The sequence below is a fragment of the Pocillopora verrucosa genome, chromosome 6, assembly GCF_036669915.1.
Source record: "Pocillopora verrucosa isolate sample1 chromosome 6, ASM3666991v2, whole genome shotgun sequence".
NCBI classification, from domain to species: Eukaryota; Metazoa; Cnidaria; class Anthozoa; order Scleractinia; family Pocilloporidae; genus Pocillopora; species Pocillopora verrucosa.
In genome coordinates, this window is record NC_089317.1 from 19,363,299 (window position 1) to 19,386,862 (window position 23,564).

General features: G+C 40.1%; 3 protein-coding genes across 3 annotated transcripts; 2 read left to right on the plus strand and 1 right to left on the minus strand.

Moving 5' to 3' along the window:
• LOC131793127 (uncharacterized) lies at window positions 1–5,790 on the minus strand. Its single transcript, XM_066168967.1, has one exon. The coding sequence runs from the start codon at window positions 5,554–5,556 to the stop codon at window positions 328–330; it is 5,229 nt and encodes a 1,742-aa protein (XP_066025064.1). The 5' UTR covers window positions 5,557–5,790; the 3' UTR covers window positions 1–327.
• Window positions 5,791–13,122: 7,332 nt separating this feature from the next.
• LOC131793288 (5-hydroxytryptamine receptor 2C-like) lies at window positions 13,123–14,151 on the plus strand. The gene has a single exon (XM_059110697.2). It carries the CDS (start codon window positions 13,123–13,125, stop codon window positions 14,149–14,151), a length of 1,029 nt encoding a protein of 342 aa, XP_058966680.2.
• Window positions 14,152–22,613: 8,462 nt separating this feature from the next.
• Window positions 22,614–23,564, plus strand: LOC131793278 (trace amine-associated receptor 13c-like). Its single transcript, XM_059110688.2, has one exon. The coding sequence runs from the start codon at window positions 22,614–22,616 to the stop codon at window positions 23,562–23,564; it is 951 nt and encodes a 316-aa protein (XP_058966671.2).

Consider the following 23,564-nt stretch of genomic DNA (forward strand, 5'->3'; position numbering starts at 1 on the left):
AAATGAGACTAAAGAATCTGCTATGTTCCGAAACTTCACGTTTTATTTTATAAAATCAACTTAATCTCCCGCTCTCTCTCACCGTTCTCTGTCTTTCGCTCTGGTCTCTCTCATTTTAAATATATAATATGATCCTATTGTTCAATCATCTGTCACTTATCGCAAAAAATCAACCGGAAATCAATTAACGCTGAATAATCTCTCACACACTCCCCTGTTTTTCTCAACGGAGAAAAACACTAGAATGGCGCGCTCGATAAAATTTGAAATTCAATGAACGAAACAGAAAGTTAGTCCAGTATATCAGTTCAGTGTTCCTAAATATCTCTAATCGGCATCAATGTTCGCATCTTGAATGCGATAACGAGCGGCTACCGCTGCATCCCTCCTGGGCCTGAATGTCGGGGCTAAGGGGTTGAGCTGCAGAGGAGCCTGTACATTCTCCCGATCGCAGGACAGCTCCAGTGGGTAAAGGTGTTGTACCGCCCGTTCAAGTGTTCCTTTCCCCGCTCGAAGTTTGGCAGCTCGAACGATTCCGTCTCGTCCCGGAATCAAATCTTCCACGATTCCAATTTTCCATTTATTGCGATTTCGTTCCTCGTCCTTGATGATGACTACCTCTCCTTTGGCCAAGGGCGTGGTTTGACCCTTGTGTTTCATCCGGTGTCGTTCTCTCAACCCTCGTAAATATTCGGTAGTCCACCTGGTCCACAAAGCCTGCTTGCACCTTCGCAAATATTTAGCTCTTCTACGCAGATCAAATTCTCTTAGATGGTGTGGTTCCAGTTCTGGTAGCTGGTTTGATCGAAGAAATAGCAGTGAGTTAGGGGTAAGCACGGATAACTGTATGTCGTCTTCGACGTAACATAAAGGGCGATTATTCAAAGCAATCTCCACATCCAGTACCACTTCACACAGCTCTGTCCAGGTCAACATTCCGCATCCGATAGTCTTGTTTAAAGCTGTTTTTACCAGTGCGATGAGGCGCTCGAACTGTCCTCCCCACCAAGCGGCGCGGCTGAGGTTGAATTGCCACTTGATGTTCTCATGTGCTAAGTAATCTTGTGTCTTCTCGTCACGCATAACTTGTTTGAGCCACTTCTCGGCGCCAACAAAGGTTTTGCCATTGTCGGAATATATCTTCTTCGGACGCCCACGGCGCGCGATGAGCCGTTTTAGACTTCTTAGGAATTCACTGGTTGCCAGGTTTGGTAGTACTTCCAGGAATAATCCTCGGGTAAGACTGCACGCGTACAATGCAAGATAGGCCTTTCCTTCTGTTTTGGCTCTGATACGGTACTTGATGGGCCCTGCAAAATCGACTCCGATAACCTCAAATGGGGTGCTCCCCTCTGTGCGGTCAGTGGGTAGAAGTCCGGGAGGCGGCGTTGCCAGCGCCATGGCCTGAAAACGCTTGCAGCCTGAACACGCTCTGAGAACTTGTTTTACGAGTGTCCTTAAACGCGGTACCCAGTATAGCTCTCGTACTTTGGTCATGGTAAGGGCCACTCCTCCGTGCAGTGTGTCGACATGTGATCGGTGAACTAACTTGCGAGTGAAGGGCGAGGAGTCTGGCAGAAAGATGGGGTAATGGCCTTGAATTCTTCCCCTACACTCTAATATTCCCTCTTGGTTTCCTTGCACATTCAACTGTAAACGGTCTTCTTCAAATTTCTGGCTCGACTTTGCTTGTTGTTGAGATCGCTTGATCCAGAACGTTGTCTGTTTCTGTATTTCTTCAGTGGTAAGGGGACCAACGATTCTCTGTTTACGGACGGTTCTTATGTTGTGGAGGAATCTCCAGATCCAAGCACCCACTCGCAACACACGCCACAGCTCGTACTTCTCCAGCAGTGCATCGAAGGCGTCGTTGTTCTCTGTTTTCTCTACTGCTAGAGCAAACAACTCGCGAGTTTGTTTCGCTTCTTCCGCTTTTGATTCTTGAGTAGATGTCGTTACAAGGTCTGGCGGCCAGTCCTGTGGTTTTGCTAACCAGCTTGGCCCCTGCCACCAAAGAGCTGTCAATCTACTCACATCTCCTCCCCGACTCCCCACGTCCGCAGGATTCTCCTCTGTTGGTACATGCCTCCAGTTTATTTCTTTTTCTTGGATCTTCCTCACTCGATTTCCCACGAACTGTTTGTATTCGCCATTACCACGGATCCAATGCAGTGCGACTGTGCTATCCAGCCAACCATAGACACTTCTTACGGGAAAACCCTTCAGGACTTCTTTCACATTGTGTACTAGGTTCGCAGCCATATGTCCAGCCACTAGTTCTAATCGGGGAATCGTGAGTCCTTTCTTCGCGAGCCGCGACTTCGCCGTCACGAGGCCTCGATTCGTGCCTGATGGTTGCTCCACCACTGCATAAACCGCGGCTGCAACTCCTTTCCCGCTTGCGTCCCCGAATGTGTGTAAGTCGATTGATAATATCTTCCCTGAATGCTTGACGACATTTCTTGGCGCGTTCACGTGCTCTGGAAGTCCTTGCTCCCATTTCTTCCATTTGGCTTGTAAGTCACTTGGTAGGGGCCTATCCCACGCGATCTTCGTGTCGCAGGCGTCTCTGTAGAGCATTTTTCCGGAGAGGGTCACGGGTGAAGCCAGACCGAGTGGATCGTAGATTTTTGCGACTTTTCCAAGAATACCTCTTTTTGTCGGCTCAGCGGTTGAAATCGGGAAGCTGACTTGAATTTCGTCCTTTTCTTTGTCCCAGGGGACTCCTAGCAGTTTTGATTCGCCCTTTCTGGTTCCCAGTTGTTGTTTGGCGTAACTCTGACTTTCTTCATCTACAGTCGCAGTTTCAACTTCTAGTTCCCGATCGTTGGAATGCCACTTGTGCAGCTTGAAAGTCGCCTCACCAAAGATGGTCGTGGCTGTCATCTTGATTTCTAACGCTTGTTCTGTTGTCTCCCCACCACTGATTAAATCATCCACGTACATACTGCGCTCTATCTCCTCTACTAATTCCGGGTTCACCATTTTGTATCGCTGTAGATGTTCTTTGATAACTGCGGCCAAGAGGAATGGAGACGGTGCCAAACCAAAGAGTACTCGAGTGAATCGCAAGGTTTCTACTTGTTTGCTTGCCAGATCCTTTATCCAATGAAAGCGTAAGGCATCTCGGTCTTCTCTTCGGACGCGAATTTGCAAAAATGCTTGTTTTAAGTCGCCAGCTATTGCCACGGGATAGAACCTATTTCGTACCAGCACGTTCCAAAGCTGGTTTTGTAGTGGAGGGCCGATTTCGAGGCACTCGTTGAGTGAGGGGACACTTGCATTAGCTCTTGCAGAAGCATCATAAACAATGCGTATCTTTGTAGATTCTGCATTCTCGCGCACGACCGCTTTATGAGGAATGTAGAACTCTTTTCCGTCCTTGACCACCTCGTCAGCGTGTTCTACGATCCCTTGGCTCAGTTGAGTCTGGATAATGTCGTTGTACCTCTCCAGCTCGCCTTGTATCTCTAACTTCCGCACGAGATTTTTGAGACGTTTTAAACTTCCAGTGTGATTGTTCGGTAGGGGGGGGTGATTTCCTTTCCAGGGCAAGTTCGTCTCGTACCAGCCTTCTGAACTCCTAGTTAGTTGCTCTTTGAATTCTTCGTAAACGGTTTCCTGGTCTCCACTTGGATTGTCCTTCAACCCCAAGACGTCTAACTTGCACAATTCTTCGTAATCAATTGCGGAGGTCTGCGTTAACAACATGTTGCTGAGATCCAACTCTGTCCCAGGTGACAAGATCGTCCAGCCGAACTTCGTGTATTCTGCTACTGGTTCTCCCGAGCGCCCAACTCTTGGTCTTGCCCCTGTTTTGATCTTAGCGTACTCGTTTGTTCCAAGGATCAGATGAACAGGCAACATCGCTTTCTCGTCGTTATCATTTGTGGTTACGCCCTTCAAATGAGAAAACTGAGCCACGATTTCTGCGCATTTTGGGTTTTCCAATGTCAACAACTCTTTGCGGTCGACTTTGTTTACTTCGGCTTCCAAGGTGAATTTACCATCAACGCTTCGAATTTGTAGGCCATAGATGTCTATCGCTTTGTTTGAAGTACCAAACATCATTTCAATGCGCTTGAATTGTTGACGGATAGGGCGCAAATGTAAACAGTTCAGAAGCGTTGATGAAGCGTAGGAACTTCCGGCTCCTGTATCCAACAATGCTCGGCATTTAACACCGTTCACTTCAACTGTTACCATAGGATACACCACTCCTTTCCTTTCTGCGCTCGTTGTGGTCATCAGCTGGTCTCGCGATGTATGTTTGTCACAGATCGATGTATGATGTCTTCGACTGCAGATCTGGCAGCCAGAACGGCATTTGCACTCAGAAGCACGGTGTCGACTTCCTGTGCAGTTAAAACAAAGCTGTTTCAGTCCTAATTGTTTCCTGCGGTCTCCAACTGTCACAAACTTGTCGCAATTCACAGCTCTGTGGTCAGTTGCGTCACAGTAGACGCACCCTCTTTGTGTTGGCGTAGTTTCGTTTGCGTGAAATGTTTTCTCGCGATCGCGGAATTTAGCACCTTGCTTCCCCGCATTATCCGCGCCGTTCCCAATGGGGTTGATTTCCTTCCAACTTTTCAAAGCTTTTATCAACTGTGGGAAGTCCCAGTCCTGCCAGTCCACTTGTCCTCTCACTAGATCTGCTTTTACACCCTTTAGTTTGTCGAGCACACTCCTTACATTTCCAGTGACGTCTTTCAATTTGCCCAGTGTCTCCAAAGATTGCACATTGTACACGAGCTTCTTGTAAAATTCGTGGATAGGCGCAGGTTGTGTTCCTGTAATGACAGGCAAATTCGCGATGTTCTGGACGTACGCATTCACGATCTCGCTCGTTTTCCCATATTCGCCGATGAGGATATTCTTTGCCCTTTCGTAGCCCTCTGTTGTGAAAGGCAGTCCGTCTATCTCCGCTCGAACCTTTGGATCTACCAGCTCTTTTAGGTATGCAAACTTGGTCACAGACGCAAGGCTTGCTTTATCAATTTCAGCTTGAAATTTGTTCCAGAACGGCAGCCATGCTTCATACGTCCCATTAAACTTTGTGATCTGTAGTTTCGGTAGCTTTGTTGTCCTTTGTTCAGTCTGATTAACCTTCTCAACAGGTTGCTGTTTTGCCTTGGTCTCTTCCAGTTGGCGTTCGAATTCTAGCTTCATCTCCATTTGCTCTCTTTCGAATTTAAGCTCCTCTTCACGAGCACGGGCTTTCCTTTCTTCTTCGTCCTTGTGCTTTCGATGTTCGATCTCTCCATTCGTCTCCACGAGCCATTTTTCTAGTCGCGAAACTTCTTCGTCAGCTTCGGCGATCGGTTCTTCAATGCTACTGCTCCAACTTCCAACGTCTTCTGCACTTTTCCCGGCCTTGAACATGGTCTGTTCAACCTTTAGTTTAAGCGCGTCTACTTCTTTTACTAATGCTTGTAGGTTGTCGCGATGTCGCGCGACCGCTCCTAGGTTTCCCTTTTCCACAATGCCACGTGTTTTTCCATTAGTGTACAGCAACATCTGCAATTTAGCCTCTGCTTCTTTGGTTAGTTCCTCCATGCTTCGCGCGTCCCGTCGGAGGTGCCACTGTGTCGGAAATGAGACTAAAGAATCTGCTATGTTCCGAAACTTCACGTTTTATTTTATAAAATCAACTTAATCTCCCGCTCTCTCTCACCGTTCTCTGTCTTTCGCTCTGGTCTCTCTCATTTTAAATATATAATATGATCCTATTGTTCAATCATCTGTCACTTATCGCAAAAAATCAACCGGAAATCAATTAACGCTGAATAATCTCTCACAGCAGAAGATATGATTTATTAAGTAAGTTGATTGCTATTACTTTATTAAAGCAGTTTCAAATTCAGTGTTAAAAAAACGAAGCCAAGGAAATCCAATGGCCAATCAGGACGAAGTTTTACATTATCATTAGCCAATGACCATGAGAACTGAAAGTGAAAAGAATCAAACCGCTTGAAGCACGAGAAAAAATTGTTGGGATTGTTTTAGTTTTGCATTTGTTTGGTTGAGAAAGATGCGCTATTTTTTTGAGCCAATCACTAGCGAAAGTAAAGCAAAGCCAAAATACTTTTGGATTTCTTTCGATACTCAATTGAAAATTGCTCTACTTCTGTCGAGTTTAATTGAATTTACTCAAGTGCCTGAGCGAATATTGATTTAAAAGGGCATGATCAGGTGTTCTCCGGAAATTGAGATAGTTCACAGACGCATCGTCAGTATTTAGGATTGATTTTAAATTGCTGTAAGAATCGAATGTCAAAAGTAATCCAGGATATTTTCGGTATGGCCTAGTTCTCTGATTGGTCCAGAAACCTCGTACAATCCTTTCCGATGCAAAACCGAAAAAAAATTTGCCCTGGACACACTGAGAATATTTCCCGCGCTTATGGCAATTTTCATGCTTTTAAACCAAACACCCATTGATTCTTAAAGAAGTTTACCTTTGATTTGATTGGCTTTAGATTTTACATTGGCTTTGGTTTTATAACACTCAGTTAAAAAACTCTCAATTGTTAGCTCCTCCGTGTAATGTAGCTCCATGTCCAGTTTTCGAGACGGTGGGACGATACAAGCAACACTATGGAAACCGAAAGTCATCCGAACAGAAACCGGACGTCGATCCGAACATCTGGGTGATGGTGACTATCATGATCGTAACATATAAAACAGGTAAAATAATTTCACCTAATTTACTTGTTATAATTGATGTGCGAATGACTGTATTAGCGAGGCGTAATTTGAAACAGTCATTAGTTAAGTTAATAAGCAGTTCGTCAGAGAAATATTGTTCTGTAAAAATCATACCTGTAAATACATTTAATCCAAATAGCCTAGTTCATCGCGTTATTTTTTCTCCTTTACCTTGTTTTTTTAAATCTCAATTAAATAACATTATTGCACCATAATTTTCTATCAGTACTGTCTGATTTTCTATTAAGTGTCTGATTGACTGAACGATTGGCATTCCATCAGCTGGATTAGGTGATTTATCAAACAAGAGACCTGCTACGATCAGCAATGTTGAAAACATTCTGCGTCAACTTTAAGCTTGACCTATAGAGATTGGTTCTCTCTTAAAAATATTTCGATCGAAGTTAATGACGATCTCTTCAGATATTTACATATATTTAAAATATTGGTTAGTTGTATTACATTTAGTTGACGTCTAATATAGCCTTAATTGCTTCGTCAATTGGAATAAACAAACTCAGTTGGCAGCAAAGGTCTATGGCTCGTGTTTCCCTCGCTCATTGCACTAAAATCAGTATCAAAACTGTCAAATTTGAAAGATATTCATGCACCATTTTCCTCAATCCTTGATTAAGGAATTGATCGCGTCTCACACATTTGAAAGTATTTCTTGATTTCAAATTAATTTTTTTAAAGACTGTTTAGCAGGTAGCTGAACCACTCTTCATTCATTTCACCGGTCAAGAGATCTTCTCGTATCATATCGAAATATCAGACCTCGTCAGTATATTATTACTAATTTTCTTGATAATATTGTTACCGTCATGAATTATAACAACATGACGGTGTCGGCTCTTTAGGAGGCCTTGACTTTTTTACTAAATAACTTCTACTTGTTCCTCTGGATTTGAAGTTTTTCTTCAGTGTCTTCTATCTATAAGTCAGTAAACCTGTTGTAAAGAACATAGCAAAAACATTTCACATGATGACCAATCCTGACCTTAAAGGGTACTAAAATGATCACGCGACTTTTTACCTTGCTTCGCGGTCCACGTTCTAACATTTATTAACTTTAATAGCTTGCATTTTATCTTTTCCTTATTGTTTCGTTTTCACCTTTCCAGCGGAAGGATGCCTATCGATTTTTAAAAAAATAATCTCCAAAACGGAGGTTTGTTTCCCCGTTTCGTCTGTTTGGGTATTCTAGATCTGATGTTTAAAAGTCATATAATGGCGAATAGCGTGGAGATTTGTTTTACCGATAAAAAAGGCTTTAACAAAGAGCGGAAATTATTATGGTATTTCCATATATGCCAGGTGACAACGTTTACTGGCGCAACATAACGACATGCATTCCTCCATGTCTTTGACGGCACCGAGAAACGTGAAATTCCCCGCATGCAGCTGACCTTCCAGGGTAGCATTTTGTACCACGTCGATGTGCAGAAGCTGGGCTTTTCTACATACGGGGTTTTGATTTATGGGGAGAGGAGGACCAGAACGTGTAGCTTATATGAAGAGAGAAAATGAACCAGTTTTACTTGAATCGTGTAATTTTTTCTCATGAAGAGAACCAACCACTTGCATCATGTCAGCTTATGTTGTAGAAATTTTAAATTCCTATTAATTTCTTGGTTGTGCAAGATTTAGAGCAAGGTATCTGATAACGTTTTTGATATGGAAAATGAAGTGTAGTAACATTTAAAAAGTTACAGCACCAAGAGCGCAAGAAATGCGAGAGCCTCTGTGATGCTGTTTTTTTCTTATTTTGTCTTTGTCGTGTTAACAAATTGCTTTTCACAGTCAAAGATTTCTCGGCCACAAAGTTGACCAAAGGCTCTGGAAGACGCAGACTAGATAATGTTTGGCACTAATCGGTTATGGTGTCGTGAATTGAATATTTAAAAAAAAAAAACTATATTTAGATATAATTTGGTTTCTTGAATTTTAGCCCAAGTTCATTTTGAACTTTAGTTTCTTTTCAATGAAGCGAACTCCGCACGGCCAACGCTAGAAAACCGTTTTTTTCACCGGGAGACCCTTTAAAGAACGTTTTTAAAAAAAATTATTGGCATCAGGAGTTAGGCCTGGTCACTCTTCATTCACATATCAGGGTCTTTGCCCCCTCGGCCCAATTTCCGCGCGGCCAGGGCCAAAAAAAACGCTTTTTTTTCCCCGGAGGAGACCCTTTAAACAATGTTTTTACTAAAATTTGTCAGCACCAGGAGTTAGGCCTGGTCACTTTTGATTGAGATTTGAGGTTGATTGCCCCCTCGGCCCAATTTCCGCGTGCCGAGGGCCCTAAAATCGTTTTTTCCCCGGATAGGGGACCCTTTAAAGGACGTTTTACAAAAATTTGTTGGCACGGACGACCCTCCCCCACACCCCCCACCCCTCCCCGTACCACAATCGCCTCAGCATTTCGATAGGTTTCCTCGGGTATCTAGTTATGTAAGTTGCTTATTACACAATGTCGCCGATAAATACTTATCTAATGAGAAGAACAATTTAGCAGCAGTTCGCGTGCAAAGATGTGTTCCTCATTTACACTCCCAACTTATTTACTTTCTTGGCTCCTCGATATTCCAAAATTGACTATTTTACTAATGCCGCTTTAATTATCCTCTTGAAATTACCGTTTGTCCTTTTCAAAATGTTTTAATCGATCATATTCAAAGCGTTTTTTTATTAATTTGATCTATTCTACGCCCCAATTGACTTGAATTTTCTACGCCGCTTAGCTTTAATTATCGTTTGCCCACATTTATTTGAACTGAATTATTCCATGTTTCCTCTTTTTCAACATTCTCATTTTTTGGCAGATTTTGCGTATCATGAAAGGGAAAAAAGAGCAGCTTCTTCATAGGTGTTTGGCCGAAATAGTCAATTCTAGGTCTAGCCTTGTGTTCTTTCGTTTGTTCCGGTAAATAATAATCTACCAAACTGAAATAAATCACACACATATGTTTCTTCTTCAGTGAGAGAAAAAGTCATCTCAACAGATGTTCCAATAACAGACAGTTAAGCAAATAAAGATTGCTGCGTTGATGAGAATATATAATAATATATTGTTTTTTTAGAGGGCACGGTAACGAATCTTGCAATCTGATTGGTTCTTTACCCGGTGAGTATTTTCCTATCTCTGCCCACGGGCCACGCTAACGCTTTCGTGAGTCGCCGAGTACATCCCAACTTTCGTTGTCATTTTTCATAAATATACCTCGTTTTCCGGCTGGGCAGTATTTTTAAGCAAACACGTCGGTCACCACCTCAAGCCGATAAATAACTTATGAATCCTCTCTTTTCTCTCTAACAAATCTCTTTGGTTGACAGAAAAATATTGGTTTCAGAATGAATTTGTATAAACAATAGTGTCATTACGTTGGTTGACAAGCGGCCTAAAAACCGTCTGCAATTAATTTTAATCGTTCACAAAAAGTACCCAGAAAGTTGAAACGTGAGGTATTTGGTTACAGTTAAACTGAACGATGGAACTTTCACTCATTTAATATCTGAATTTTCTCGAGCAATTTGTTCATAGTGAAAGAGCGAGCGAAGTTTTAATTTAAGTTCTACAACAAATATACGCTCCTGGTGAATCTTTCCAATTCCGTTCAATTTGGACATTTGTACCTTAAATTGCACAACAGAAATTGAAGGAATTTTTTGAGAAAAGGCCGCATTACATTCCCTTGTGTCTCGTTGGAGTATGCCGTTCGAATTTAGTTTTTGTGAAGGAAAGATTAGAGTTAAACACGCCATTACAGCAAACAAACGAGCAAACTCTCACAACTTCAAAATAAAAAAATTGAATTTACTCACAATTACTTTCCTCGCCTTTTACTTAATGAACAGAGGTAAATCTTCGTACATGAATGAATGGTCGATGAGAGTGAATAATACTTTCCGTCAGATCATTAACTGATTTTGAAGAAAACATTGTCGTGACAGTCCTTGCCAAACTAGTTCTGTTTGTTTTCAAATGTTCCTACGCTTTTTTTTTTCTTGCGCGCTCTCTAATTGACAGGTGTCAGATTGTGACAGATACTTGTAAAAATAATGTTTTAAAGTTTGTTTGGAAGTCTTTTAAATCACCTTTATCGTTACGGAAATGAAAATGTTTCGCTGAGGCATCTCTCTTAAATTTGCATCACCTCTATTTTAACTACCATTTACCCACTCAAAAATTGTTCAGTTTATGGACGATCTTGCCGTATTTACGTCCATAAATCATTCGGGTTCTTTCGGAAAGAATTTCGTCAAGTTTAAAAACAATAAATATGTTATTTACCGGCTAAGGGTCGGTCCGTATGGTGAAAAACTGTGACCTCGGTCTTGAAAATGCTGCCCTCGGCCTACGGCCTCGGGCAGTATTTTCAAGACCTCGGTCACAGTTTTTCACCATACGGACCTCCCAGCCGGCAAATAACATATATATATATATAATAATCAGTCACCATAGATACATACAAGCATTCTTATGGAACTAAAAGATGGACAAACTATCAACAAAATCTGATGTTAAACTCTGTGGAAAACTCGCTGTGAAAAGCATATATTTACCTTCTGTGGTTTCATGATTAGTCATTTCTAGAAATTTTGATTCTAGCGTTTTCTGTATATTCGGTGAATAACTGCATTCATGCATACATTTTTCTTTTATTTGAATAGAGGTTCGGATGTGAAGAGAATTTCAATTACAAAGAGCCTCATTTTGTGTTCGACTCGCATTCAATTTTTGAATGCTAAATTAAAGAATAAAGAACCAGAAAAAAAAAAGAGTAAAATTTTACTGAAATTAAACATGCATGTTATGATATCGTAGCACCTTGGAGGAGACTAGACTAGTAGACGCGCGTAAGGAAAGGATCAACTAAAAACCGAAACCTGCATAGGTGACTCAAGATTGCCGCATTTTAGAGAATCCTTAAGAGGCTTGCTCTGATATCTTCAAGGCTTTTTCACTAATCGATCATCACCCAAAAACACTAGACACTACAAGCGTAAAATTAAACTAGCGCACGCCTTAATTGGTGAAAACGACAGAGAACCCATCGCCAAAATCTGATTTCCGTTGAATTCCGTGCAAACCCTCGCGACATAAAATAATGCGTTTTTTGTTATTTCGTAAAGTTTGTCAATTGGTAGCTTTAATTACTGTTGAGTTCAACGGGATCATTAGCAGTTTTAAAGTCTTTGCACAGCACGTGTCTTTCGTATGAAAAAAGTCGTCCCCACAGATGGGGCAATACAGGAAAATGCACAGGTAACCCAAGATTGCCGCATTTTAGAGAATCTTTACGAGGCTTGCTCTGATATATTCAGGGCTTTTTCACTACTCGATCATCACGCAAAGACACTACAAGCGTAAAATTGAACAAGTATACGCCTAAATTAGTGAAAACGGCATCTAATTTCTAATTTCCGTTGAATTCCGTGCAAACCCTCGCGACATAAAATAATACATGTATTGTTCTTTCTTAAAGTTTGTCAGTTGATAGCTTTAATGAATGATGAGTTTAACGGGATCATTAACGGTTTTGAGATCTTTGCACTGCACATACGTATCTTTCGTGTGAAAAAAGTCGTCCCCACAGATGGGCCGACACAGGCGGTAAAAGAAACCTGTACAGGTGAGCCAAGATTGCCGTATTTAATAGAATCCTTATGAGGCTTGATCTAATATCTTCAGGGGTTTGTAACTAATCGATCATCATTTAAAGACATTGCAAGCGTAAAATTAAAATAGGAAGCGCCTAAAATGGTGAAAACGACAGAGAACCCATCGCCAAAATCCCATTTCTGTTGAATTCCGTGCAAATCCTCGCGACATGCATGTATTGTTCTTTTGTAGTGCGCAAAAATATCTTCCATCTGTTTTGTATCTAAAGTGTTTTCTGTATAATGCAATAAGTTCATCACTTTCATCTTATATTTGAAATTAAAATGCGAAAAAACCGGCAGAAAGAATTATTAGGGTGGACAAGAGAAGCCAAAAAAAATTTGGTATAAAATAAAACAATGGACAGCGGTGAACGCGCGCTCTTATTGGCTACTCAAACTCTCAATATCCTTTATTATTCACCACTAGCCACCTCATTTACAGTAAATAGTTGTTAAGTATCAACGGTAAACTTACCCCTTTTATTCACCACTGAATTTTTTTTATCAGTCCACTATCCGGCTGTTTCTATAAACTGACAGCACCCAACTCAAGAACGATGGTGTTTATTACTTGTAATCATGGCACTTCACATATCTATCTTCATGTGGCTTAAGAAACAAGCGTAGGTGACCAAAAGATTGCCGTATTGATGACGATCTTCCCTTGGCTTGCTGTGATTTCTCGGGAACTTATCACTGATCGATCATCGAAGACCTGATAAGCGTAAAAGTCAACAAACAAGCCTCAAAATGGAACCAGACATTGTAGAAACAGCAAAAAACAATTTCTCCACTGATAGGTCAGTGTTCTTTTGCTCGCAATATGAATTTTTTACTTGGGACTTAGAAAATACTACCTTCCCTTGGATCATTGTGGGAAGCATAATACTTCTCTCTCCCGTTACAATTCTTATGAATCTGTTAGTAATCGTAACGGTTGCAAAACGGAGAGACCTGCAAAAATTGTCCAATATTCTGCTCAGGAGCCTCGCCCTTGTAGATCTTCTCGTCGGCGCTGTATCGATGCCGTTATCTGCGACGGTGGACGTGCTAATTCTCCGCCAGATGCCTGTCGAATATATTTGTGATTTAGACTTGGCTAATATCACTGTTTTTTATTTCCTTTCCATATTGTCTCTGTATCATTTGACCGTCATTGCATGGGAGAGAAACGTAGCGATACGGAAAGGTCTTCAATATCGGGTACTCGTTTCAAAGAGCCTTCTCGTAAAACTCTCGATATTTGCTTGGCTGGTAGCCGTGTTTTCAGACCTTCCCGCTACTATTCTGACAATAACGGAAGAAGATGTGGAGATCATCGACATGTGGATGACCATCGAATGTACTTTGATGGTAATTTGTGTGATAATCATTGCCTACTATAACATCTTGGTGTATCTTGGAGTACGAAAGCGTAAGAAAAACCAGATTGTACCACTCACTGCAAACCAGAAAATGGAATCGAAGACAGCCAAGATATGTGGACTGCTCACGTTTGTTATCTTTTCATCCTTCCTTCCAAAACTGTTGATCTCCATTTTTTCAGAAATATTCCCGGCCCCACTACAGTCGAACTCAGTTTTCCGTCTGACAGAGACGCTAGTGCAATTGAATTCCTTGCTGACTCCCTTAATTTACTGGTATCGAGATCGCCGTTTTAGGAATGCTGTTCTAGAGATACTACGACTCAGGAAACCTCAACCCATCCACCCGCCCGTTGCTGCGAGAATTGCCTGTCGAGGTAACCCAGTTGGAACGGTAGCTGAGCAGCATGATTGAAGAACCTTCTACAGTGGTCATCTCTTTATCGTTGAGGCTTCTTCTTCTCGTGAAGAAAAACCGTCCGGCCAATCTGAAATTACGCAGATCAAAATTTGTGTATGCTATAAATGAAAAAAGTCGACTTTCACCTGCTTTTCTCTCAAGGTCGGATTTTGAGAAATTAATGGGTCAGATCTCTTTACATAAGAGACTTTTTATTCGACTATCGGTTTCAGTAGATTTCGTAGCTCAGTTGGTAGTCGCGTCTAACTGGGATCTGAGAGGCATGGGTTCGAACTCTGTCGAATCACAATTCTTTTCAAGCCTCAATACCTACAACTTTCTCCATTTTTGTTCATCTGTCAGAATCGTTCGTTATTTATTCGTTACAAAATTAATAATGAGCGCGACAAGATATTTATTGTCGCATTTCTTTCTCTGCGTATTACGTGTTTACTGTTTTAGTCAGTACTCATAATTCAATGTAGTTGAAAAAGACATTCATTTCAGTGAGCGTCAATGTTGAACAAAAACTCCAAGGCAAAAGTTCACGAATCAAATAATGCGATGCGATTTACTTTGTTTTGTAAAAAAAAGGCTGACGTGGAGGCACATGCTAAACAAATCTACAAGAAGTTTGCACTTTCAAAAATTTCTCATAATTCAAAATTGTAGACGAAAGAATTCCTTTATGACAAATGAAATCTCAACAGCTGTTCAACTCTAGTGCCAAAATTTTCGCTTCTCCTTGTAAATGAGGGCCATAAACTGTGTATATATACATGACCCTATGAAACAAAACTGGCTCGCAATAACTTTTATTTTGAGCCGATTCTTTTAGGTCTTTTCATGGGCTGGCAAGTAAGAAAAAAAATTTCTTTCAGTCTTATGAACATGAGAAATTCAAAGTTTTGTGGATTCACAACAACTATGGACAAATGTCATTACGTAATGCGCAAAGTATTACATAACAACATTGATTCAAGCCGGCTCTCACAGGAATATGATGCAGTAAAGTATCACAGTAATGTGAGTAGAATTGAATTTAACCGAACTTTAATGCCACAATTTAGTTAATTTATTTCAGTGCGCATTAGTGTTTGGACAAAAACTCCAAGGATAAAAGTAAACGAATCAAATAATGCGATGCGATTTACTCTGTTTTGTAAACACACTGACGTAGAGGCATATGCTCAATAAATCTACAAGAGGTTTGCACTTTCAAAAATTATTCATAAATCAAAATTGTAGACGAAAGAATTCCTTGACGAAAAAGGAAATCTTAACAGCTGTTCAACTCTAGTGCCAAAATTTTCACTTCTCCTTGTAAATGAGCACGATGACTGTGTATATATATAACATTATGTAACAAAACTGGCTCGCAACAACTTTACTTCGAGCCAATTCTTTTAATTTTCTTTCAGTTTTATGAGAGTGAGAAATTGAAAGTTTTGTGGATTCACAAAAACTATGGAAAAAAACCATTATGTAATGCCCAAAGTATTACATAACAACATTGATTCAAGCCGGCTTTCACAGGAAAATTGTGCGGCAGAGTACCACAGTTATGTAAATAGAATTGAATTTTACCGAACTTTAATGCCACAATTTAGTTGAATGATTCTAAAGCCGTGATTTAGCTGAAAAGAAGAAACTATTAGGATTCTCACCCTGGAAGATGCCGTCATCGAGGCTAACTGTAGCCAAATATGTTTCCCTTTTTTCATATATCAGTCAAAGGAACACATTGAATGGTAAATTAATTTTTTTTCGCTGTTGACGGACAGTAAACTGTTTGGTCAGTGACTATTCTATGCGTTTTTCCCAATCTAGATTTGCCAAATTTCTTATATTAAGCCAAAATATTGTTGATTGTACATACCTACATGGAATATAAGTATGTAAGGAAGATAAATCGGAAGTAAAGTAATTAAGACTTTGTAGAAGACATGATTTATTGAGTAAATTGACTGCAATTACTGTTATTGGAGCAGTTTAAAATTCAGTGTTAAAAAACCGAAACCAAGGAAATTCAATGGCCAATCAGAACGTGCGAAGTTTTACATTATCATTAGCCAATAATCACGAGAACTGAAAGTGAAAAGAATCAAACCGCTTGAATCACGAGAAAAAATTGTTGCGATTGTTTTAGTTTTGCATCTTATTAGTTGAGAAAGTTGCACTATTTTTTTTTTGAGCCAATCACATAACGAAAGTAAAGCAAAGCCAAAATACTTTTGGAGTTCTCTCGATACTCAATTGGAAATTGCTTTACTTCTGTCTTAGTTTAATTGAATTAACCCAAGTACCCGAGCGAATATTGGTTTAAAAGGGCATGGACAGGTGTTCTTCAGAAATCGAGATATTTCACAGACGCATCAACAGTAGTTCAGATTGATTTTAAATTGTTGGGAGAACATTGTTCAATATTGAGTGTCAAAAGTAATCCGGAACTTTTTCGGTATGACCTAGTTCTCTGACTGGTCCAGAAACCTCGTACAATCCTGTCCGTTGCAAACCGAAAAAATTTGCCCTCGACACGCTGAGGCGATTTCCCGCGCTTATGGCAATTTTCATGTTTTTTACATTGAACACCCATTGATTCTTAAAGCAATTTACCTTTGATTTGATTGGCTATAGAGTTAACCGTGGTTTTGGTTTTATAACACTCAATTGTTAGCTCCGCTGTGTACTGTAGTTTCACGTAGACAGTGGGACGATCCAAGCAACAATATGGAAACCGAAAGTCGTCCGAGCTGAAACCGAACGTCGATGCGAACATCTGGGTGATGGTGACAAACATGGTCGTAACATATAACACAGGTGAAATAATTTCACCTGATTTACTTGTTATAATTGATGTGCGAATGATTGTATTAGCGAAGCGTAATTTGAGACAGTCATTTGTTGAACAGTTCGTCAGAGAAATATTGTTCTGTAAAAATCAATCCTGTAAATAAATTTAATCCAAATAGCCTAGTTTATTGTGTTTTTTTTTTCTCCTTTATCTTTTTTTTAATCTCAATTAAATGACATCATTGCACCACAATATTCTACCAGTACTGCATGTCTAATTTTCTGAACGATTGGTAATCCATCAGCTGGATCAGGTGACTTATCAGACAAGAAACCCACTACGATCAGCAATTTTGAAAACATTCCGTGCGCGTGGAGAGATTGTCAACTTTCAACTCCAAAGGTATCTGACAACCACCCTCCACCCTTAACCCAGCCCTCCCCCTCCTTCCGCGATAAACAATGACCGGTACCTAATTTTATTTAATTTTTTTATTTTTATTTTACTTTTTCAATAACCAATGAAATTCTTACCTTTTATATTTATATCGTTTCTGACCATAAGAGATATCTTAGCTTCATTCGTTAAGATACCAGTTGTTATCTTGCACAATTCTTCGCTGTGCTTGACGCCATTACACTTGGCATTATCCATATATGCCAGTTGACAACGTTTACTGGCGCAACATAGCGACATGCATTCCTGCATGTCTATGACTGCACCTAGAAACGTGAAATTCCCAGCGTGCAGCTGACCTTCCAGGAAAGCATTTTGTTAGGCTATTCTACATACGTGGTTTTGATATATGGCGAGAGGAGGACCAGAACGTGCAGCTTATATGAAGAGAAAAATGAACCAGTTTCACTTGAATCAAGTAACTTTTTCTTATGAAGAGAACCAACCACTTGCATCATATTAGCTTATGTTGTAGATACTTTAAATTCGTATTAATTTCTTGGTTGTACAAGATTTAGAGCAAGGTATCTGTTGACGTTTTTGATTTGGAAAATGAAGTGTAGTAACATTCAAAAAGTTACAGCACCAAGAGCGAAAGAAATGCGTGTTAACAAATAGCATTGGCATGACAAGTAAGGTCTGGTCACCTTTCATTGATATATCAGGGTCTTTGCCTCCCCGGCACAATTCCCGCGCGGCCAAGACCCAAAAACCGTTTTTTTTCACCGATAGAAGACCCCTTAAACGACGTTTCTAGAAAAAAAATTTCTGCACCAGCAGTTGCATATTGTCATCGTTGATTAATATTTTAGGATCTAGTCCCCCTCGGCTTAGTTTTTTCCACGAGAGGGGCACCCCTTAAGCGACGTTTTTAAAATAATTCATTGGCAGCAGGAGTTAGCCCTGGTAACTGTCCATTGACGTGTCAGGTCTTCGCCCCCTCGGCCCAATTTCCGCGCGGCCAAGTCAAAAAACTTTTTTTTTCCCCCGGGAGGAGACTTTTTCAAGGACGTTTTCAAAAAAATTTATCGGCATCAGGACCTGGTTACTCTTCATTGGGCCAAGGCCCAAAAACCGTTTTTTTCTCCGGAGGAGACGTTTTTACAAAAATTTGTTGGCACGGACGATAACCCCCCCCCCCCTTCCTCCCCCGCACCACAAGCGCCTCAGCATTTCGGTTGGTTTCGCAGGTGTCTAGTTTTACAAGTTGTTTATTACACAATGTCACCGATAAATACTAATCTAATGAAGAGAACAGTTTAGCAGCAACTCGTGTGCAAAGATGTGTTCCTCATTTACACTCCCAACTTATACTTTCTTCTTGGCTGTTCCATATTCTAAAATTCTAATGCCGCTTTAATTATCCTCTTGAAATTACCGTTTTGTCCTTTTCAAAATATTTTAATCGATCATAGTCGGTGTTTTCTTATCAATTTAATCTATTGTACGCCCCAGTTGGCTTGAATTTACTACGCCACTTAGCTTTAATTATCGTTTGCCCACATTTATTTGAATTGCAATATTCCGTGTTTACTCTTTTTCAACATTCTCATGTTTTGATGTTTTGGCAGATTTTGCGTACCTTCAAAGAGGAAAAAAAGCAGCTTCTTCATTGGCGTTTGGCCGAAATAGTCAATTCCAAGTGCTTTTAGCCTAGTGTTCTTTCGTTTGTTCCGGTTAATAATTATCTACCAAACTGAAATAGATCACACACGTATGTTTCTTCTGAGAGAAAAAGTCATCTCAACAGATGTTCCAATAACAGGCGGTTTAGCAAATAAAGATTGCTGCGCTGATAAGAATAAAACCAAAAATTACCCGAAGCTTTGGCGGGGTTATCCCTAATCAGTCACCATAGATACATACAAGCATTCATGTGGAACTAAAAGATGGACAAACTATCAACAAAATCTGATGTTAAACTCTGTGGAAAACTCGCTATAAAAAGCATATATTTTTCTTTTGTGGTTTCATGATTAGTCATTTCTAGACATTTTGATTCGAGCGTTTTCTGTATGTTCGGTGAATAATTGCATTCATGCACACATTTTTTTTTAATTTGAATAAAGGTTCGGATGTGAAAAGCATTTCAATAGTCCATTTTACAGTTGTGTGCTTGGTTGCCAAGCCTTTGAACAGGAGTGAGGCTAAGGGTGACCTTGTTATGATACAAACCTTGCTGCTTTTGAAATGCAAATTAATTTGTTATCATGCTAACTAGATTCTGGTCTCTAACACAACAATGTCACCTTCAGCCTCACTCCAAATCAAAGGCTTGGCAACTAAGTACACAACTGTAAAATGGCCTATTACAAAGAACCTCATTTTGTGTTCGACTCGCATTCAAAACACAAAAACAAAAGACCGCAAATGATCCCGTTTAAAAAAAGGAGTGGAATGGCTAAGATATACATTCAAACGGCTCATTTCTAAAAAGGCTTACGCTGAATGCTAAATTAAAGAATAAAGAATCAGAAAAAAAAGAAGAGTAAAAATTTTACTAAAATTAAACGTGTATGTTGTGACATAGTGGCACTTTGGATAAAACTAGTAAACGTACGTAAGGAAAGGATCAACTGAAAGCCGAAACCTGTACAGGTGACTCAAGATTGCCGCATTAATAGGATCCTTACGAGGCTTACTCTGATATCTTCAAGGCTTTTTCACTTATCGATCATCACGCAAGGACACTACAAGCGTAAAATTAAACTAGCGTGCGCCTTAATTGGTGAAAACGACAGAGTACCTATCGCCAAAATCTGATTTCCGCTGAATTCCGTGCAAACCCTCGCGACATAAATTAATGCATTTTTTGTTCTTTCATAAAGTTTGTCAATTTATAGCTCTAATGAGTGTTCAGTTTAACGGGATCATTAGTGGTTTTAAAATCTTCGTACTGCACATACGTATCTTTCGTGTAAAAAAGTCGTCCCCACAGATGGGCCAGTACAGGAACCTGCACAGGTAACCCAAGATTACTGCATTTTAGAGAATCTTTACGAGGCTTGCTCTGATATCTTCAAGGCTTTTTCACTACTCGATCATAACGCAAAGACACTACAAGCGTAAAATTATATAAGCGTGCGCCTAAATTAATGAAAGCGACAGAGAACTCATTGCCAAAATCTAATATTCTTAGAATTCCGTGCAGACCCTCACGATATAAAATAATACATGTATTGTTCTTTCGTAAAGTTTGTCAGTTGATAGCTTTAACGAGTGTTGAGCTTGACGGGATCATTAGCGGTTTTAAAATCTTTGCACTGCATATACGTATCTTTCGTGTGAAAAAAGTCGGGCCAACACAGGCGGTTAAGGAAACCTGCACAGGTAACCCAAATTGCCGTATTTAAGAGAATCTTTACGAAGCTAACTCTAATATCTTTAGGGTTTTGTAACTAATCAATCATCACGCAAAGACACTACAAGCGTAAAATTAAACTAGCACGAGCCTTAATTGGCGAAAACGACAGAGAACCCATCGCTAAAATCTAATTTCAGTATTCTGGGCAAACCCGCGCGACATAAATAATGCTTGCATTGTTCTTTCGTAAAGTTTGTCAATTGAAAGCTTTAATGAGTATTGAGTTTAACGGGATCATTGGCGGTTTTAAAATCTTTGCACTGCATATACGTATCTTTCGTGTGAAAAAAGTCGGGCCAACACAGGCGGTTAAGGAAACCTGCACAGGTAACCCAAATTGCCGTATTTAAGAGAATCTTTACGAAGCTAACTCTAATATCTTTAGGGTTTTGTAACTAATCAATCATCACGCAAAGACACTACAAGCGTAAAATTAAACTAGCACGAGCCTTAATTGGCGAAAACGACAGAGAACCCATCGCTAAAATCTAATTTCAGTATTCTGGGCAAACCCGCGCGACATAAATAATGCTTGCATTGTTCTTTCGTAAAGTTTGTCAATTGAAAGCTTTAATGAGTATTGAGTTTAACGGGATCATTAGCGGTTTTAAAATCTTTGTACTGCATATACGTATCTTTCGTTTGAAAAATGTCGTACAGGTAACCCAAGGTTACCCTATTTTAGAGAATCTTTACGAGGCTTGCTCTGATACCTTCATGGCTTTTTCACTAATCGATCATCACGCAAAGACACTACTAGCGTAAAATCAAACCAGCGTGCTCCTTAATTATTGAAAACGACAGAGAACCCATCGCCAAAATCTAATTTCCGTTGACATAAAACATTTCTCGCGACATAAAATGATACATGTATTGTTCTTTCGTAAAGTTTGTCAGTTGATAGCTTTAATGAATGTTGAGTTTAACGGGATCATTAGCGGTTTTGAAATCTTTGCACTGCACATACGTATCTTTCGTGTGAAAAAAGTCGCCCCCACAGATGGGCCAACACAGGCGGTTAAAGAAACCTGTACAGGTGACCCAAGATTGCCGTATTTAATAGAATCCTTACGGGGCTTGATCTAATATCTTCAGGGGCTTGTAACTAATCGATCATCATGTAAAGACCCTACAAGCGTGAAATTAAACTAGCACGCGCCTAAATTGGTGAAAACGACAGAGAACCCATCGCCAAAATCCCATTTCAGTTGAATTCCGTGCAAATCCTCGCGACGTAAAATAATGCATTTATTGTTCTTTTGTAGTTCGCAAAAATGTCTTCCATCTGTTTATATCTATAGTGTTTTCTGTATAATGCAATAAGTTCATCAATTTCATCTTATATTTGAGATTAAAATGCTAAAAAAACTGGCAGAAAGAGTTATTGGGGCGGAGAAGGGAAGCCAAAAAAAATTAAGTATATAATAAAACAGTGGACAGCGGTGAAGGTGCACTCTGGTTGGCTACTAAAACTCTCAATTCCTTTATTATTCACCACTAGCCACCTCATTTACAGTAAATAGTTGTTAAGTATCAACGGTAAAACTTACCCCTTTTATTCATCACTGAATTTTTTTTATTAGTCCACTATCCGGCTGTTTCTATTGATTGACAGCACCCAACTCAAGAACGATGGTGTTTATTACTTGTAATCATGGCACTCATATATTTATCTTCTGTGTGAGAAATATTATTCTACACAGATGGGGCGATAACAAGCGGCTTAAGAAACAAGCGTAGGTGACCAAAAGATTGCCGTATTTATGACGATCTTCCCTTGGCTTGCTGTGATTTCTCGGAAGCTTCTCACTGATCGATCATCGAAGACCTGATAAGCGTAAAAGTCAACAAACAAGCCTCAAAATGGAACCAGACACTGGAGAAACAGCAAACAACAATTTCTCCACTGATAGGTCAGTGTTCTTTTGCTCGCAATATGAATTTTTTACTTGGGACTTAGAAAATACTACCTTCCCTTGGATCATTGTGGGAAGCATAATACTTCTCTCTCCCGTTACAATTCTTATGAATCTGTTAGTGATCGTAACGGTTGTAAAACGGAGAGACCTGCAAAAATTGTCCAATATTCTTCTCAGGAGCCTCGCCCTTGTAGATCTTCTCGTCGGCGCTGTATCGATGCCGTTATCTGCAACGGTGGACGTGCTAATTCTCCGCCAGATGCCCGTTGAACATACTTGTGATTTAGACCTGGCTAATATCACTGTTCTTTATTTCCTTTCCGTGTTGTCTCTGTATCATTTGACTGCCATTGCATGGGAGAGAAACGTAGCGATACGGAAAGGTCTTCAATATCAGGTACTCGTTTCAAAGAGCCTTCTCATAAAACTCTCGATATTTGCTTGGCTGGTAGCCGCGTTTACTGACCTTCCCGCTACTATTCTGACAGTAACGGTGGAAGATATGGAGATCATCGACATGTGGATGACCATCGAATGTACTTTGATGGTAATTTGTGTGATAATCATTGCCTACTATAACATCTTGGTGTATCTTGGAGTACGAAAGCATAAGAAAAACCAGATTGTACCACTCACTGCAAATCAGAAAATGGAATCGAAGACGGCCAAGATATGTGGACTGCTCACGCTTGTTATCTTTTCATCCTTCCTTCCAAAACTGTTGATCTCCATTTTTTCAGAAATATTCCCGGCCCCACTACAGTCGAACTCAGCTTTCCGTCTGACAGAGACGCTAGTGCAATCGAATTCCTTGCTGACTCCCTTAATTTACTGGTATCGAGACCGCCGTTTTAGGAATGCTGTTCTAAAGATACTACGACTCAGGAAACCTTAA

Excerpts from the sequence above, each read along its gene's own strand:
- LOC131793278 (XM_059110688.2), top strand. The coding sequence starts at position 22,614 with ATGGAACCAGACACTGGAGAAACAGCAAACAACAATTTCTCCACTGAT.
- LOC131793288 (XM_059110697.2), top strand. The coding sequence starts at position 13,123 with ATGGAACCAGACATTGTAGAAACAGCAAAAAACAATTTCTCCACTGAT.
- LOC131793127 (XM_066168967.1), bottom strand. The coding sequence starts at position 5,556 with ATGGAGGAACTAACCAAAGAAGCAGAGGCTAAATTGCAGATGTTGCTG.